Source organism: Pholis gunnellus (assembly GCF_910591455.1).
Source record: "Pholis gunnellus genome assembly, chromosome: 11".
Classification (NCBI taxonomy): Eukaryota; Metazoa; Chordata; class Actinopteri; order Perciformes; family Pholidae; genus Pholis; species Pholis gunnellus.
The window spans coordinates 9,666,215-9,686,472 of NC_136538.1; the positions used below are offsets into that span (position 1 = coordinate 9,666,215).

Below are 20,258 nucleotides of genomic sequence, written 5' to 3' on the forward strand. Positions count from 1 at the left end.
AGTTTAGTGTAGCGCTCAGAAACAGACCCCCGTAAATATATGTATTCCAGCATTTCCCATGCCACTAAAAGGCAAGAGTTTATATGTGCTCTACTAAAGGCTTCTCCCTGGTGAGGCATTTCTGTCGGGGGTAACAAAGTGAGCGTATGCACAGCGTGGCACAGCCCTCAGTGCAGAAACGGCTGCATCGATGATAAATACACACGAATTGCACTGAAACAGATGGGGAGCCGATGCTTCGCATGACTTGCCTATTTTCTAGACATAAACCTTTGCTAAATTCAGCAGTTCAACAGATTTCATTTGCGACACCGCTGTGAGGCAGATAGACGGGGAGATGCAGCAAGAATTGGACGGAAAGAGAGATTGACAGAGGCACAGACAGAAAGGAGGGAGAATTGAAAACGAGACTGCACTGAGGGCTCCAACACGGCATATAATGAGATTTTACTATACCATCAATTCAAAGCATCAGCACCCAGTGCACGTGTTTTCACCGTGCGACAACTTCAACCGTGTTCCAACATGTTTGATCTGGGCTGCGCCATGTGGCCATGTGTTATACTTTGAGTAATGTATTCCCATAGGAGTATGTTTCTTGTAGCTTTTGGTCGTGTACACAAGCTGCACGCTGTGTATGTGTGTTTCCTGTCCTTTGAAGTATTATGAGGCAGGTGTACCACTGCTAGGTAGGTGCATTCTTTTTGTCGAGTCGCCCTCCCTGGAGGGGGTTGGTCACAGTTCCTCTTCATCCACGTGGGACCCTGAAACTGTCTCCGTGGGCGTTTGCAGAGAGAAAGAGGAGTGTGAGAATGACCTCTATTTATTTCAATGGGGCCACCTCACAGAAGTTGTCAGTGCTGCCTCACACTGATTGGCAAGTTGTATAGCTGTAGTAGAGTATCTCATAAGACTCTGGTCCTGTGAGACTGCTCTGGCTGGATGGGTACCTGAAACAGGCACAGATAAGAGGCTGCTCCTGTGGCCCTCACACATGGAGCAGTAATGGGGCCATACCCCAGTTCCACTGGCTGAAGTCTCGGAAAAATAGGACCGCCGTAGTCATTCTGCTGTCATTTCAGGGAGGTCAGAGTCTGTACTAGCAAAGTGCCCACGGGTGATGCAGAAAAAGATAGCACATTTTTCTGAATGCTGCTATTGTGGTGGGCTGGCATGGTGGCTTGATGGTTTTGCTACGTCGCCTTCCCGCAAGAAGAGCCCAAAATATATTCCCAGCCCCATTTGCATTGTTGTCACACCTATGTTTGCACTGGTTTCCCTGTACCTGCACCAGTTCAGTGAAAACAAACCAGTGATGGATAGACAACATATCATCCCTCTGAAAATGCTTGAATGTTTTTTGCTTCTCCTAATGCGTTATGGAATTGTTTGTCAAAATGAGATAATATGTACAAAGGACTATAGCTGCGGTGGTAATCTGGACGAGAACAGCTAACGTCGAACAGATTAGCTGCATTGCATCCCTCAGGCCCACATTACCCAGGCAGCTGGTTCAGTAGTGAAGGAGATAGTTTGTTGTGATTAGTCCTGTAATTAAACTGCACAGGCTATGAATACATGAGTAATGAGTGGCACCCTGGATGTGGAGGGAGTTGATAAGTGGGCTGTCTATTTGGTGGAGCTTTGGGCTAACAGGAAGCTAAAGCCCCAGATATACACCCTAACGGAGGTGAACACGGACAGCCGCGGACTTCACAGACGTGCAGTAGTTCTGTTCATACTGTCCGCTTTAAGGACACATTCCTCACATGTGCGGTAGATCGCTACGCCACCGCATAGTGAAGCATGGTAGCCATTCAGACTGTCCGCAAGGTCACAACATATTGGCGGTATGCAGATGTCCACACAGAGCCTTCACGTACACGCTTTGATGACAAAATGTATGGCATGCGGACCTTCACAGACCTTTGCTTACTCACGGATCAGGGAAGTATAACTTTGGCTTAAAGGTCACCCATGCCAAGCGAAAGGCAGAGAACAGGTAAAGGACAAAAAAGTCCCACTACTTTCATTTTCTCCACACTTTTTTTTTATTGTAAAAAGAACAAAATGTCCACATTGTAGGGCATTGAACTGATTTACAGATTATTATGGTTCCAAAATCTATGAATAAATGAATCGACCAATAAATGAATAACGTAATTGAGCAAACACATCGGTAATGTTTCCCTCTCCTTTCTCTGCTCATTCACACAAAACTAATAAGTATAAAATGCATTGTTATTTATACAGAGAACACGCACAAGTGCTTTCCAGAACAGGGCCAGATTAAATATCCATTTCACGTTCACATAAGACAGGGCTCAGTCCAGCCTCGGGGAGAGAGCGGCTCTTTCAGCATGAGATGATGCAGCCCCCTGCAGTTTTTTTCTTATTGCAGCCTCGTGAATGTCAGCATGTTAGCAACTGTCTGACAATTTTTTTGATATGTAGTAACAAGATTCTCAAAGGCCTTGTGGCATTATCATATTACTTTGAACTCCCAAAATAAGAGGGAGCGTTCTCCTCCTCAGTGCTTCAGGGCCACACTTAGGTCTACACATGCCAAGATTGTGGAGTTCTTCATTTATTTGAAAGAGCAGAAGGTCAAAAGTTATTATCTGATTAACAAAAATATTTATTTGCTTCGGGCTATGATAAAAAGCGACCCACTTTTTCAAGTCTTTTAGAAGCAAATGGGATCATAGAAGCTGACAAAGTTGAAAGCACAAAGACAAAGCTAGTGGATCATTTTGGTAATTTTTAGCTCCGTTTTAAATTTGTAAACAAACAAACTTGTCATTTAAAAATGCACTGTGTTCAGTTGTTACTAAACTGTCTTGATACACTGATGCTTATAGTTTTAGTGCAAACACTAAACAATATGTTGAAAATGATGAGTGCATTAATTAGTAAGTATATGTATACATTTTTTAATTATGTTTTGTGTGACTTCATGGCTTCGCAAGAGAATAATTTAGTTTAATTGTGCGCTGGTCCCATGTCAGCTGGTGAGGGTGAATACTATAGTGCCACACCATACTATTTATTCCCATTTCCTTACCCTTACTTACCCAAACACAGACTTGAATGCGCCTTTGTAATTAATGTCATTAGGATAATTTGGGGAGCGTGTGGCACATGTTGCTGGAATGAGAACGTGCTTAATCTCTCCACCCGCAGTGTCTTTCTCCATCAAATCCACTTCGGGTGCATATGTCTTAATTGAAATGACGGGTAATGGCATCTGTGAAGACCACATCACTCTCAGTCTCCCTGCAGCTGTGCCTCCACAACTGTGTGTGTGTGTGTGTGTCTGTGTGTCATTTTTGTGTGTGTGTGTGTGTGTGTGTGTTAAACCTTGCTGACATTTGAAAGATTCATGAAGCCCAACTCACCAGCTCAAGGACCTCGCTGCTTGCACAGACCCCTGTAGAATTAGGATGTACTTCCCCGGCTGTTCGGTTCCCGAATCAGAGATGCAGTTGAAGGCAGGTAACAACATCACAGCCTAATGTTCAGTGGCAGAGATGAAAGGCTATTCTCACGCTCTATGTGCTTTGTTTTGTACATTTAATACAAAGCAAATGGATCAGGTTGCTTTTAAAGCTTCGCCACAACAGGGCTCCTTGCTGCTGGGGAACCGGCAAGTGAACAATACATGTTGTAGATCCCCACCGTACTTGATTGTATAGATTACGTCCGTCCATTGAATTCAAATTTAGCTGACTTGCCTGCAGTTTTCCAGCCCCATCTGCCTCCTAAACGGCATCTCTCGAAGGTGTTTCTAAAGGGGGTCCATCTTCCAAAATCTTCCTCTCAACATGAATGTGGTTGACCCAGCAGGGTCTGCTTCCTCTAACACACAACAGTGTCACCGCATGGTGGTTCTGTGCCGCATCACCACACAAGCCATGCCACGCCTGCGGAGACACTAAAAACAAACTGATATACCTGTAGATGCAGAGTGAATGAGACACCATGCTTGTATTTGCTGTGACAGTATAGCTAAAACTGACATCATCTCCCTTTGCACACTCACAATTTGCTCAACAAAGGTATGATCGAATGTCAGTTATTGTCCTTTAATTCCCTAGTGTTACACATATAGATGGTGTGCCTTGGGTGTTGTGTGTGCAAGTGTTCCATGTGGATGCATCCCGATCTTACGCGTGCATTTTCACTTGATACCGTTGTACATTGCTGCACTGCAAACGGTATTGTGTTGGTGTGCTCTTGACGCCTACAAATTGCCGCCTTGCATGGCAAAAACTACCTTCACATTCACATTTTATTCAAAACATTCACGGGGATGTTTAGAAAACCTGGAAAAAGAGCGAGCAGCTGAGCGAGCAGCAGAGCTAGCGAACACGGTTGAGAGCAGTGTCACCTGGCAGCTCATTCGAGCTGAGAGGAATGTTATAGAAAGCCCAGCGCAGTGGAAACAGCTGGCGGTGCAGCTCAGTGACTTGCTCCCTCTGTCTTTACTCTGGGCCTGTCGTCCCTGTAGACACTACCAGGGACACTTTTACAGCATGTGTACAGCAAAACAATCATCCCAATATTCTTGTCCTTTCTCACGCACACACACACACACATACACCTATCGCGTCTTCTGTTCAGTACAGTAAAGCAGCAAAGAAAATGTGCACAAGCAGGCTGAGAAGATGATTTTCCAATTAAGTGGTTTTTGGATTCACTCGGAGAGCTTCTTGACATTTGAAGGCGGACTGGATTGTATTGTAACGCACTTTATTTGTGCGTGTGCTGTATGTGCATGTCTGTAGTGTAACTCTGGGAGATTGAAAAAATCCCACAGGCGTAATGATTGACAGTGTGGAGAAGTGCTGAACAGTGCTTCATGAAAATACCATGCATCTCGAGGCGCCCAAAGGGTGACCTACTCTTCAAATGGAAAAGAATGGCACGGAAGAGGCCTCGGCATCCTGCACATCAAACGTGATTCATTTACATAACCTACAGTAAGGGCCATGCATAAAACACATCAGCGTGATTTTTAGCTACTTTTGTTTGAACTCTTATGAAATAATTATGAGTCCTCATCAGCAGAAACAGCCCTGTGATATTGCACGTGTGCATGGTGCTCTTTCTAACTGCTCCTCTGTTGCTCTATGCCCCTCTGTTTAGGTGTGACAGCATCTCAGTGACACTCACAATGGACAACCTCTTTGAAAGCCAAGAGTGTGAATAATCACTGAGACACCCCTAATCCATTTTTAAAGAAGTGAATATTAGTGCACTCACAACTGTATGTGCTCGACGTGCGATAGAAGATTTCAGGTCTGCAGACCCCCCCCCCCCCCCCCTCTGACTGGAGCTTCAGCGAGCGTTAGGGGATCACTCTGCACTCTCTGTCACCATGACAACGCCAGTTCTGTGTCCGAGTGGGTGTACACACTTCATTTAGTAATCCTCAGCGACCAACATGGGAACAGCTGTGTGCGTGCTGAGAGGGTCCAGGCTAGCAATCACGCCAAAAGACACTTAATTACTCAAATGTGGTCACTCTGGTGGGTATTATGGAATTAGAATTCGAGTGGCAGCTACTGTAAACAGAACGTGCATTTGTGTTGGGAAGTTTGACCTGAAGTGGCTCAGTGGCACTGGTTGTAGTCCGCCTTTTACAGTGAGCTGCACGTTCACTGAGGTATGCTGGAGATGAGGAATACAAATACACTCACCCCATTAATGTTGAAATCTATTGCCACTAAGCCACCTAAGAACCATCAGGGAGTTGTGTTAACCTGCCTTAAGTGCCAAGACGTCAACTCTGTCTCCCACACAACCCCCTGACTCGCACTCCCTCTCTCACACACACACACACACACTGTACACATACACACTCTTTAAGGCTAAGAACCAGCCTTCTCCCCCAATCTTACAGTTTAACTGTAATGTGCAACTCCCACCTTCAGCAGTTCTTTTAGTTTTTATCTTTTAACATTTGAGCACGAATGTTAATCTTGCTAAACCTTACTCAATCATTTCCCTGGTTAAAAGCTAAGTTACGTCATTCAGTAGAAGAAAACAACCACGTCCTACCCTTTCTCTCTCTGATTAATACCACTAAATTGTATGTTTAAGTTGCTGAGTATGTGAAGAGAAACCCGAACAACCCGGTGCAGAATTGCTCTTTAAATCTTTACCATCGTTGTAGCCCCTGTGTTTACGCAGGAGGATCCTCACCTGCCAAATCTCTAAAGACACAGTGTGCCGCTCTGCCACACTGACAGTGAGTTACATGTACAGATGAAGGCATGGGAACGCTGTAGAGCCCGCTCAAGCAAGATGCAATCTCTCTTTAGTTTTTTTCATGGGCCGTTGAAGAGCTTTGAAGAGATAGCTTCGTGGCTGACAAAAGATAGACGTGTCCTCTCACTTCACAATGGCACTTATTTGCTGTCATGTTTAGATGTGTGGAAGCAGTCATTAATGAAAGCCAGCATGTATAGAAAAGTTAAAGGAATAATGCTTTATTTTGACTGGTTGGATCTGCTAAACAATGTTTAACAAGAGTATGAAATTATAGAGTAAACTGTAGTGTATGGGAGTATCACAATAATCATGATGATGAAAATAATAATATATTAGTAAATGTGTCTTTAACTCTCATCTTCATGTAGATGTTAACAGTTAAAAGAAATGAACTGTACCAAATACCACTTCTACAACTCATTCTGCAGTATAGATATTAACGCCGAGCAATTTAAAGTTCCCAATGAAAATGAATTGATTCTCAAAGGGAATTTTTATTTGTACTTTGAATGTAAGGTGTCATAAACAAAAGCATGAAAATCGACTAATAGAGCGTGCTTATCAAAACAAGTGCCATGAGACTAAGTTCATCAAATGGCCACTTGAGGCTGTGAATCAATCCCCATAGGCCCCCCATATTATTTTAACATGTTTACGGCCTGGTACAAAAAATGGTTCTGAGCTAATATCCCTGTTCATGACGACTGTATAGACACGTTGAGCTTCACAACAACTGGCCACAGACCTGTGGGTGTCTATGCCGGCCTCCTGTCATTTTAACCCATAGAGAGCTGTATAGCTATAGATTTCTTCCCTGTGGTCTTCATCGTTGAATTGCCCTTTCAATGACACTCCCTCTTCTGCACTGCTGTGTCTTCTTTCCCTTTTTGTTTTGTTTACGTTATCTGGGGGGGGGGAACAACAACAAAAGGAATCCAATATATTAATGGCACACAGACGAGTGATTCCAGCGAGTGCTGTGTTACTTTATCGATCTTCGCTCTTCAATTTGCTCTGATGCATTACACTGTAAAGTCTGTCTAAATCAAGTCTTATAACGCGAGACAGCTGTTGCACATCAGCGAGCGTCTTCTCCTGGATTGACGAAACCCCAGCTGCGATTCACTTTCCTCAGGAAGAATTTTCATAATAGAGCCTGCATTCTTTGAGATGGTGCTTTTACCGATATTACTATGCGAATCATTTTTTTCTCAATTAAGAAACTCCATTTGACAGTACATTCATATTACTTTAGCATTTCCATTGTGCTGATCCGCCCTCAACAGTGAGAGTTAGATGGTCTCTGAGCGACTGTACCACTTGACTTTTAGATGATCCGACTGATTTTCAGCATCAGTCATAGAAATGTACAGAGACACTTAATTCTACTTGCAAGGCCGACGGTCCACTCTCCATACAAAATAGTGGCTGCCGTTAAATTCAATTTTGGCTGAATTTGTTAATAGACTCAAAAGTCATTATGTGCTTTGTTGATTCCTAAGTGTTGAGGATAATTGCCATGGGCAGCACGAAAGTGGTCTGATTATTGTCTGCTGGCTCTTGTGAATCATGATAGGTATCAATGAGGCCCCCATATCCACATATCTCTTTGGTACTAACAGTCGTTGGCAAGAATGGGACCATTCAGGAGCAGTCACACTACAGTAAATGTGTTCAAGCCTTCCGTAGTTGTTATTATGAGGAATGGTAAAGCAGCCTCAAAGTCAGTGCAGGCAAGTAAAAATGAAAGATTGATTAGGCTGTGAAGTGCTGGTCCCTCCCTGAAATAGCACCGCACTTCTGTTCTAAATGAAGTCTGGGTATTTCAAGAGATTTTATAGTTGCTAAGAAAGTGGCGTCTTTGAAGTGAGCGTGTCCCTTTGGTAGTTATTCAGCAGAAGAATATTTTAGTAGGCTTGTCTAAGATGTTCACACACATGCTTCAAAGTTGGTGTGGTGAAGGGTCATTTCGTGTCCTGTCCGTCCCGAGCAGGCTAGGCTTACCATTTATTTATTTTTTATTCATTTGCTCCTTATATAAGCCTTTTACTATCAAGAATGTATGGAGTTCCCATCTGATATGTATATTTTCCTACATAATGCAGCAGCACGGTAACCAGTAAAGCATATGCAATTTAGAGGAATATGTCAAGATATGTCAGTCATCTGAAAATATACAATCCGCGTCGCAGTTCTTTTTCCTATAGTGTCCTTCAGTATTTTCTAAATCGGTGTCGGTCTGGAGCTGGTTTGAACAGGTATTTTGCATCTCCAGCACAGGAAATAGATACATGTCACCGATCACTCAAAATGTATCGGGCTTCATGCAAGCCAATGAAAAGCTGTTTTATCAGTCCTAGTAAAATTGATAAATACAGGCAATGTCATGTTAAAATTGTGCAGTGACGTGAAATGTCACTGTTTAATAGCGGCTTCTCTACACACTGTTACCTCCTGAATTTAAATTATCTTTGGTTTTAATGAAGATAATGTTCAGTTTGATTTGAAAAGCACATTTGGTCTTGCGTTTGCACCTCTGTAGTTATTATTGCACTCTGCACCTGATAGGTAAACATGTAAGAGCATTTTCCTGCTCATACTTGCTCCATTAATCTCCAGGAAACCCTTCCGTTACACAAACACAACACTCTCCCCAACAAACCAAAGGACAAGATAAGTCGCACACTGAGGGTGCTGAGAGTATTCAGACAAAGGCATTCTAAATTCTCCTCCGTATAATTGTATCCTATACTGCATATTTGCTGTGATTTCTTAACAACACGATAGACACGAAGGCACTAAACAAAACAGATAAAAACAACAATTGGCTGCAGCTTCCTACATGTTTCCCCATTTCAGTGCTTTTTTTATTGACGTTGAAGAATTGATGGGAGAAATGTGTGCTGATCATGGCACATTAGAAGTCTAGAACTGGCAGGCATAATGCATGCACTGTGGCACATTTGCTCCATTTAGAATGAAAAGGACTGAGCAACAGTTTCACAGACTCCGCTGCATCCTTGTTAGGACAGTTTGTAGTCAGTAGTGAACCTGCCCATGCTGATAGAAACAGAGGATGCACATTCAGACGTATGCAGAGGAAAATAAATGGTTCCCGTTTCACTCGTGTTGTAGAGTGCAGATTACAATACAAAGTGATAGAGTATCATCACAGCGCAATAGACAATATCAGTCAATATGAGTGTTGTTATGGTATTCAACTTGATCCTTACACCGAAACACATAATTATCCTTTGACTCTTTTAAGCAGAAAAAAAAAAACGGGTTGTTTTTGTGTTGTTGTTCTTTTTGTGTTGTTTTTCTTTGCACAGCCTATGGGCTCATGGGGAAAGAAAGCACGGCTTGAATGGCAATCATCAGTCTTTGCTGGTTCAATTGTGTTACTGACCTTGTAGCCTCAGGCAAGAGACCACAATGAACCAATCCAGTGGAGATATTGGGTTAAAAAAAACAACATTGCTGGGAATGGAAGCTCATTAACTACCGGTGGAATTGGCAGGCTGAGGGTCGTGAAGGTGTGTGAAGCGGGGATTTTGTTGTGTGATAAAGAAGCGTTCCGTTGAATTCCTTAATGACTTACTTTATATGCTCAGAGCGAACCATGCTCGGTATTGTAATCCTGTTGTTCTGGTCTGTTTCTTAACATGTTCACTTTGAGATGATTGGCTTTTTATTTCCGTCACGGGCATATTAATTGATTTATTAACAAGTGAATCCATCTTTTTCTTTTAACAGGTCAGGGTTGCAGAGTATATATGACGTTTGATGTGAAGATCGGAACATGTTTTAAATGACTGATTAATTTGCCTTCCACATACTAAACTGGAGCATCCCTTTAATGTGTCTCACCAGGACATGTCTATTGATGTTTTTGCTGCACACATTGTCATCCCCACATTCAAGCCTAACTCCCTGAAGTGCAGGAGGGCTGCTTGTAATCTCTTCAACCCTGCTAAGATAGAGATTTATGTGCCTCGTGTACGAAGGTCGCACAGAGATAATGGTATACATGTGTCAGTATGTGCTTCTGAGCAACGCAGAAACACTGATACAGCCAAATGTGTTTGTCAGCTAATGGATGCAAATCATGATAAAAGCTCAGGGTTCTACCAGGAGAGAAGGAGCGAAGATGATAAAGACCCATGTTGGATGGATTATCTGTCAAAGCATTTCCAACTCTCATTGCAAAGAGCAACTCCGTATGATTTATGTGTTGAATAACATCGCGGCTGAGTCTTCAAACACATTGGAAAATTAAAGTGTTTTTACATGCACCTTCAGGGAAGAGTATCTTAAAGGCTAAATTGCCAACAGCTAATGCACTACACTGACATGCCGCTATTAATTAATATTACTTAAATGATTGAATGAATTGTATTCAAGTGGCCATGCAGAAGGCTGGACTATTTACAGTACAAGTCAATTATGATTCGGGAAAGTCCCTCCCATTTACAGCAGATTAAAGGCCAGTAGAACCGTATTGCAAATTATCATCGGGTTTTGTTTGATTTAGAGAAGGGCTGTATCCTTTAAAAAGAAAAAAAATCCAGTTCCTCCAAGACTGGAGAGGTCATTTGTGTTTAAGTTTACAGAGATACTGAAGCATCTGTCAGAGTGTTTTGGAGCTCTACAGTAACTAACTGTCCTACCTGTAATATCCCTCCTTACTACACAGTGAAATGTATCTTTCACCTTACAGAAACACAGCTGTATAAATATTTATTTAATGCGGTAGTGTTGAGGACACGACTGGAGACGTCGGTACTGGTGAGATAAGCACTGTTTAAATTTTCATGAGTTCACCAGCAGTCTGGTTTTTGGCGCTTGCCCACACTCTAATTGGCATGTTGCCATTCTTGTAGTGAAGAACTCCATGAATTATGCACGAAAAACAACTTTCCACGTGTCCCATTATTGTGCTCTGCAGTTTTCGGGCCTGCTGCTCTGGAAAAAGACAATCCCTCAGACAGCTCCATTCTCATTACAGCCCAACCTCAGCTAAGCTGGGGATCGCCGTGTTTCCTACCTCTCTAAAGCACAAAGTCTCACCTCTTGAAACACCAGTGAGAGCTACTTGATTATAGTGGTTCCCCATGCATTCTATCATCCTGACCTATTAAGCAACCAGACATACAACTGAGAACTAAATTTAATCTATACATGATTTATGATCAAGTAGTAATATCGCTTCCATTTATTCAGAGAGGAAAGTGAGGCTAAGTGTTTAATATTATGAGTAAACGGTGAGGTTTGGTGTAAGAAAACACAAGGGGCCGCTGTGTGTTCCTCTCATGCCCTCACCTGAACCGTGTCTGATTACTCAGTATTCAGACTTTGAACAGGGTTTAATATTTTAGTGGACTGAAATGAAGACTTGATGCGTTAAATTTCAGATGTCTGAGTCATAGTTGATCTATATTTAATGGGCCATGAATTGAGGTTTCACCAGCCAATACTGCTGAATGAAGTAAAAGACCGATACTGTGAACTGCTTTTGAACACATCCATGAATCACGGCCTTGTGAATTACGGTTTTCAACGGCATCCAAATCGTGATGACCTTTTTGAGAAGTTCTCAGGTTTGTGGCACATTTTATACAGTTGGGTTTGGTGTAATTGCGTGCGTAAATGCAACGCCTGTGATGAACCTTTCTGGAATGCTCCGTGGGTGATGCAGAGTTACTTCTCTATTTTATTGCTGTTGACCTGTCCTGCCCAACTCTGAGAAGGCCAAGGGTAGTCAGGCAGAATGCTGAAGATTATGTTTCTGTCAAGTCACTGCTTAGATTCTCCTATTTTCCTGTCATCACTCCTGTGATTCAATTAAGAGTCTGCATTCCTCCGTCTGGCCAGGCCAGACAAGGAGGGCCGTGATTTACAGGTAAAGACATTACTGTGTGAAGGGAAAGAGAGTACAGGGAGAGATATGAATATTTGAGGAGATGGCATAAAAGAATCTTGTAATTGATTTTCTATCTAAGCTGCCATTTCATTTACTGAATAAATGCATTCAGTTCAGGCTGTGGGTTGTTCGTGCCGTCCCCGTTGTCTCATTGAAGACAAACTTAATCGTATTTTGTGACGATGTTGATGAAGATTTTGCAGATTCTAAAAACTTTGGCTCGGTTGCATGGCAGCATTGCATTTATCCTCACACTACACAGTACTACTAGAAATGCCACCAACCGTGCAACCTTGCTACATGTAGGCTGTGCTGAAAATGGCTTTTTGTGTCGTCCTTTTCTGACAGATGTGATCCACACCGTGGGCCCGGTGGCCAGAGGTCATGTGGGCCCTACCGAGACCAATGACCTCACCTCCTGCTACCAGAACTCCCTCAGGCTGATGAAGGAGCATGACTTGAGCACTGTGGTGAGTACAGTACGCTAACACTCATCTGAGGAGAAATGTGTGTCTGTTCTGTGCAGCTTGAAACGGGTAAATTATGTGCCTCTGTGTTTTTGTTTGACGGACAATAAGCCTTCAGTGGGAAAAGCTGTGTTTGAAAATTTTAGGAAATTTGGGAAAGGTACAAGAACAAAAGGATTTAGCATCTTTCATTTCAGATACAGTTCTGAGAAGCCTTAATCTTCTTTATTTAAACAAAAGCAACAGAGAACACAACAAAATGGTAGTGTTTCATGTTTGTCAAATGAAGGCTTTCATGCCGACTACTTTGGCTTGTGATTAAATGAAAGGCAAGCCTTTGCTTCCATCACTCCACATTGCCACTGCACACAACTACACAGTTTTTCCTTTATCGTTTGAGAAGCTAGAAAACTGTGACCTTTCTTAAATTCTCTAATGGTCTTGATGCAGATTTTTTGATTTGCTATCTTTTATTTCCAACGAATGAAATATTTTGCACCCGAGAGTTATTTCAGATGTTTTGACTCTTGTGTGTGTGACTGTGCCACCTCTGAAAGATGCATTTTCTGCTTTAAAACACCGGGAAAAGCACAAGGTTTGCTGAATGTGGCTGATTCATAAGGGCTTTAGATGAGATAATGCCCACACAATCCACAGCAGAGTGATCATTCACACACTACCCAAGCCAGGAGGCTGCTCTGGACCGTATGTTCCAGTCTGGTCCATGTGATGTATGGATTTGCCCTGCCCACATCGGGTAAACAAATCAGTATCACACCATTTTCTGCACCAGCATACAGCCCCACAGCCTCATCAGAGGCCAATCAATAGAAGTACTCACCAACAGAGAGAGGATGATGAGTGCCAGTTTCATTAAAGATGATTGTGACAAAATTCCTGCTCTGTTGATGACCTATGAGTATGAGTGTGACAGACTCTTCTACGTAGCAATTAAACAGATTGTGACTGAAGTTGTTGTGGTAAGTGTTTTTGAAGTTTTATCAAAATCAGCAGCATGCCTGCTGAACAGCCACATCCACCAAGATATGATGAGCCACAAGCATGACATTACATTACAATGCCATTTAAACAATAGAATCATTTAGTCTAGTGGGCTGGAGGCTTCAAGGGCAGAGGCGAGGCCTACTCTGCAGCTCCGGGCCCTTCAGGCCTCAGTGCAGCAACACAACACCAGCTTGTCTGCCTTCATCCACAAATGTTCCAATCCTCACTTTGTGTCTGGCACATTCCAAAAGATTTATTTAGTTTACGCCGATCGCTTGATTTATTTATACAATTATCCATATATTTATATGAAACAGAGTTTCTGTTTTTACTGGGAGCAGCTTGGATCCTGTCTAATGTATTTATACAGCTGCTTTCCGTTGAGCAGGCCTTCAATGAAAACAGTGGTGTTGTGTGATTGACTGGCCTTGGAGGATGAGCCTCGTTCTTACATTATCTCAGCCACAGTCCATTTCGTCTCTGCTTGCTACAAGGACAACAGAAAATGGCTGAATGAGGCCTTGATCGAGCCTTTTCTTGATATGCAAGACTTATTATGAACAGAGGCTGTAAGGGTTCTTTACTCCAAGTTGTTGTTAACAGACAGTCTTGCGGTCTCTTGGCGCAGACCACAATGAGTCCAGGTTTTTGGTTAGCTGATCAGCACTAAGCCCATTTTGACTCATCTGAAAGGGTCTCACTGAGTTTTGCTATGTGAGAGAAATAAGAGATCCCACCGAAGACGGGCACCCTGCCAAGTGGGTCTACAAAGTGGGCAAAAGAAGGGGGGCTACATTTGGGAATCCTAGACGGCCGGCTCCCTAATGAGGATTCCAGGGCATTACAAAGGAATAGGAGTCAAAACAAAGCCTAACACAAAATAAACTTGAGCATGAAAGATTAAAAAGAAGCAGAGCTTGGTAGTTAATCCCCGTTTCTTAGAGCTCAAAGCCGCCCTTTAGGCTACGAAACAGTACGGCTATCACAGCCAGCCGTCTCATCAAACTCTTCTTGTGACTGTAGCACGTCAAGACAGAGACATCACTGGGAAGACCAGAGAATTCCAGGGCTGGAAATGCATTTCCTTTACCTTAGGGCAGCTCAGTGTGTATGACTGAACATGAACTAGTATCCCCAGAAGTCAGAAATGAGATGGAAGAGCTTTTCCTGTCCCTATGTGATCAGTGTGGCACTGATTTAATGCTCTACTGGGACGGAACTGGGGAAGATGGAAAATGTGACTTTAAGACAATTCCTGGCCGAGTATAGGGGCTGTGTGTCAGTTTTTGTGTGGTATTCTTGCCATTACATAAAATAGAACTAATTTGAAAGTAATAGCATTAATGAATATCCTTGAGTCCATAAAGTCTTCCCTGTGGGACCACTCTGACAGCGGATCGTGAGGGCATTGAAATTAGACCCCTGTTTCATTGTCTTACTTTTGAGCGATAATTGGCAAGATTTATAAGTTATGTCAGTGCCAAGTAATTGTGCCAAGTAATGTTTTTTTGTATAACACTGAAGACATTCAGCATCAAGTGTTGCATTAAAAATCTCAAATCTAAATTGTATTAGCTTTTTTTATATAAAGGCTTAAAACTCGTACTCATTGATACTTTGCCAAGCCGATATTGGCTGAGACATAAAGGCAGATGTGCACATTTTGTGTGTGTCTACCCTTTGCCCACAGGGCACGCCGTAAGTACAGGATGCGGCTCTAAGCCCTACGGAGGGATGGCCTTCAGATGAAAAATGAGCCAAGAAACCTGCCGTTTAACCCTCACACTGACGCTGAGAGCTATCTGGAACAGTGCTCTGTTTTTCTCTCTGAATAGATATCCGATGGCCTATTGAGTTCTGTTTTCCAAATGATTTGGCTGCAGTGCATGCTGGAAAGTGATAGCGTGTATTTGTGCTCATGTGCATGCACCCACTAAGGCTTTTACGTCCATCTTCCAGGGGCTAGACAATGTGCCTGTGCAGTGGCAATGTTCTTTCATTTCTTCCCTGCCTAGAGGACTCTTATGCTTCAGTGCTTTTTGTTCTTTTTTTTTTTTGCTTTTTTGCTGCGGCTGAAAGAGCAGCAGGCTGTCACAGTTCCCCGGGCTCTGACTGACCACAGCCAGGATGCAAGCGTGGTCGGTTGGGCTCTGCAACATCACACAGGGGAGCCGTGGGAGCGCTGCAGCCTGTGAGCAGAGTTGCAGCTCTGGGCTGATGAGCAGCACGTTGTCAAACAGCCCCCTCCTCTGCTCAGTGCCTGTTACACTACAGAATGTTGTTCGCTTCCAAAGGAGGCTCAGGTGACGAGCCAAACAGGAAGCAACGAAAGAAATATGGATTTTTGGTGGATTCATTCTAGACATGAATTGTGATAATAACACTCCCACGCTGGTTGAAGCAGGGAAGATGTTCTAGCAGGCTATCAGCATTTGCTGGAGCCAGGACATATTAAATGGGTCTCATCTTGGTTTCTCTGATATACAGAGCATGAGATTATTTTTGCTCCATTTGTAAACAGCTGATACTGTTGGGGAAACTCGCCACTCAGCAGTACCAAACTATTCTACGGAAGGACAACTGATGGAGAAAATTGTAATTTATTTTTTTGTGAAGATGCATTGCAGTGTTACGATATGCAGAGGTTTAACCTCTGACTGACACTGACTGCAAATCACAACTGAAAGAATAATTTCTTCCAGTCAAGATTAGGCTTTTATTACAAAGTGAAAGACAAAGTATTCACGTCTGCGTATGTGCGCTTTAACGATACACTCATGGGTATGTGTGTACTGTATCCGTGTACAGCCACACTCTGGAGGGGCCTCCTTCCCCAAAGAGCTGGAAAGCCATACAGCCATACATGGACCTGAGGAGACGGTTAATGCAGGTCCCCTGTCTTGGTTCGTCATGGAAGGCTGCTCAGATTCTTCCCTGGAAGCAAGCGTAGCATCTGTCAGGCAGAAACAGACAGACTGTGTGGAGGGGGACACCACCATCTGGAAGCCATTCAGCCCTGAACTCTGTTTTTGTTTTAGAGAACGTATTAAACACCCCTTAGACTGTGACCTTTTAGAATGAAAGAATAACCATGTTTACCCAAAACATCATTATTGTTTCATTTAATTTAGCCTTCCTTTTGAGGCTTTGGGGAGTGTTCCGTTAAGACAAAATAACAAGGATTTTAGTCCCGAGGGTTTGGTGGCAGAAAGATACAGCAAGCATTTTTGTTGTTGACTAATGATCTTGCTGCCAACTGAGCCTCCTTTTTGTATCATTTGACTATGACAGGCTACAATTTGATGCTTTTCGAGACTATCTGTCATTAAGCTTTTTCTTGCAGCGTGCAGTGGGCTGGCAGCTGACTGCGCGGACAGTGACAGGGTTGCAGGCTGCATTTAGTGGCCTCCTCTCTGACTCCCAGGCGGCCCTGGAAGTGTTTTGCAGTCATAACATGCTGGCTTCGAGGAGATCCAGCAGGGAAGCCACAAATTGCCCGTTGAGAAAAATTCTAAAAGCCAAGTGGATTGGAGATGAATGGTGTAGACTGATAGGATTAGCCACCCTTCTCTGTGGGCTCATTCCAAGGCTGCTAGAAGCATTAGCTCCCATCTATTTTGCCCGACTGTGTTCCCCAAATGCATTCCAACAATATCTGATAGTGACACAGCTGCTTGAAGATGACAGCTGATAGCCCCGACTAGACAATCTGTTTAACATGACAGGGACAGCAAGTGAAGAACAAACACTGCATCACTGGGATAAGTGTCCATGCCCCCGAGGTGTCTTCAAGATAGACACCACACTGGGGTTTGTGAGGGCAGGTTGACTTTTTGGCCGACCGGTTTTAAAAGCTCTCCTCTGTTCTCAGGATTTTTATGAAACACGCTCTAGGTAACTTTTACTGTTTCACCTTTATTAATGTAGGTCACCGCCGATATTTGAAAATGTGTTTTTTTAATGCAGCATTTAAGTGCACTGGAGGGTTTTTGTCATTATTTATGTTTCCAAATACTACCATATCAAACTTAACGACTTTGTACTCCACCCTATTCCATTTTGGTTTGCCGACTCCCCAAGTGATTAATTAATTTTCATTTATGCACTGAACAGATCGTGCACAAACTTTTCCTCCATCCGCTTCTCTACCCTTCCTCGTAAATTATTGTCCGCGAGTGCAAGCGACTCCAGATTTCATTATATAATGCCTGAGAGAAGCATGGAGGCCTGGTTGTGTGCACATACTTGGCTTCCGATCACAGCAAAGTAAACTGTGCCATTAATTGGGATGGAAGAATGAGAGGTTTACTGCTGATCTGCTTACACAACGCAGTTGGTCTATGTGCGTCTATCGCCCAGAATTCCATCTAGCTCATACGTGGGACTCTGTTCACTTTCATTTTCTTTCTGACAGTATTTGGAGAACTTTATTTAATGCTATGATACAAAGAGGCAATAATAAAACTTTTTGCTTCTTAAGTCAGGTGACTATGTTTTCCTTCTACCTATGTTTTTGTCTCACATTTAAATGTAAGCACATTGGTAATTACTTTTGTTAATGCTCTTCTCCAAACTAGCAGATATAGTTTATTTTTGGAAATTACAAATAATTAATTTGCCATTTTTGTTTTTCTGTTCTGCCTTGATATTATGCTTTACTCCAAAATGCAAGTGTTCTACCGTTGTTTATCTTCGTGTTCATCCAGTTGAAGGGCTACAGTAGAAAAAGACACCGAGCTAGTACAGTATGTGCTGCAGAGGACTCTCCGTTATCCTTATCCCCCAATCAGCGATGAGCTGCAATATGCAGCGACTGGCTGACTGGCCTCCAGCCAGTCGTTGCTCGTAGCCCACTTCCACATACAGTACCTGCATGCGACGCAAAGGTTAATTAGACTGAAGCTTTCAAAAGGTCACGTCGCCATTTAAATCAGCCGGTGCTATTTCTCTGATCCGAATCATTGGCAATACTGTGCCAATTAGATCCAATTACACTGATAGTGGTTGCGGTATAGTCTGCCACCTACTCTAAGTTAATGGCCATTGGAACACCAATTACCCCAGTGCCCTGATTCAAGAGGAGGCAACCACCGCAGGAGGTCTTGGTATAGGGGACAGACCTGCCATATCACCTTCCCTTAACAATCCTGTCAGGGAAAAACTATGTGAGGTGAAATATTAGGATATGTAAAATGTGACATTTCCACACACGTTGAGAGGGGTAATCACAGTTGATGGGGATTGAAGAGGTATATCTCCTGAGTGTCTATGTGGAGTGGGCTGATGTGAGCATGCTAGCATCTTGATTACAAGCTCAGGAAGTCCGCAGCAATCACCAGAAAGACTACACCCTGTCTCCTACAAAGGCTGCTCTACCTAGATGTTCTGTGAGGGAAACGGCACTAGTTCTGTTCTAGATTAATGCGCTCTGACAATAATAAAGGCTCTTCAAATAATTGAAGTACTAAAGCACATTCAAGTTGCATAAGACTCAGGCTCAGCACTCAGGCTGGTTTCACTTCATGTTTTTCTCTGCTGCTGTACCTTGCTGTGAGGAGCTCCTGGAGACGGGCTCCTGAATATCTATGAGGCTCACATCCCTCTGCGGTACTATCTGAGAATAGAAGCGGCATCTCGCAACCAACTGAGGGACTGTCAGAGGAAGTTGTTGATTAAACAGATGTCTTTCCTGCCATGCGTCATGTGAGACGAGCACACCACAATAAGCATGCATTAATTAAACATACCTGAGGAGAATGTGGGCAATACAGGAGAAACAAAAGGTATTTCTGTCTGTCTTTGTCATTGCTTCACAACAAACCTCTGGTTTGACATACAGAGAATACAAACAGGAGAAAAGCTCAGGGATCTACCCAAGGAAAGAATAGTTGAGTGACAATTAGCAACATCTCGTACAGAGTCATTTGTACCGACGCTGATTTTCAAAGTAAGTCTCAAGTCATTTGCCTGTGGAAGGCTGCTTTTGGATTGCCATGTTTCCGACAAGAGAAAAACTGGAGACAAGTCATGAACAGCGTCCTCGTGTTTGCTTTGAAGCCTCCTCAACTATCCACAATCTCAACAAAAATAACCTAGTCCTTGCTGTTCACCTGAAAGCCTGCTTTTCCTAAATTGGGCCCCCATCTGTTTCGAGTTGTTGCTGGAGTCTGAATGTCATCAAACATTTTCTCCAGCACCTGAAAAATGCTTCAACTTTCATTAAAGGAGCTGGGCAGGAAAGGAGCATGTTAAATACATTACATGCAAAGCAGGCCTGAGTCAATCCCAGCAATCTCTCGGATACTGTAACAGATTGCTGTTCATCTGCAGCAGCCCTTGGTAGAATGAGTTCTTGTTTACATCATTACGGTTAATTACCATGCGGAGTCGGTCCAGCCAGCAGCGCCTGTACTGTGTGTTTGTGTGTCAGTGAAGCCGGACAGAGCTGTCTCCCTCTGTCATCTCATTACTAATGCAGCACTATCCCCAAGGTAACGCATCGAGCTGGTCCGGCGTGTTTGGTCATCCTTGATTCTGTGCCAGTGGGTGGGACTGTCCAACCAGCGCGGGTAGATTAATAACCGGGG

At 43.2% G+C, this 20,258-nt stretch overlaps 1 protein-coding gene across 3 annotated transcripts in view; it reads left to right on the plus strand.

Annotated features, from left to right (window-relative positions):
* The window catches only part of macrod2 (mono-ADP ribosylhydrolase 2), a 372,886-nt gene that overhangs the window by 243,912 nt on the left and 108,716 nt on the right, over window positions 1-20,258 (plus strand). For all 3 annotated transcript variants that reach the window (XM_079168947.1, XM_079168948.1, XM_079168949.1), the window contains exon 6: window positions 12,548-12,669. In XM_079168947.1, the coding sequence (XP_079025073.1) occupies window positions 12,548-12,669 (122 nt within the window). The remainder of the gene's footprint in view (window positions 1-12,547; window positions 12,670-20,258) is intronic.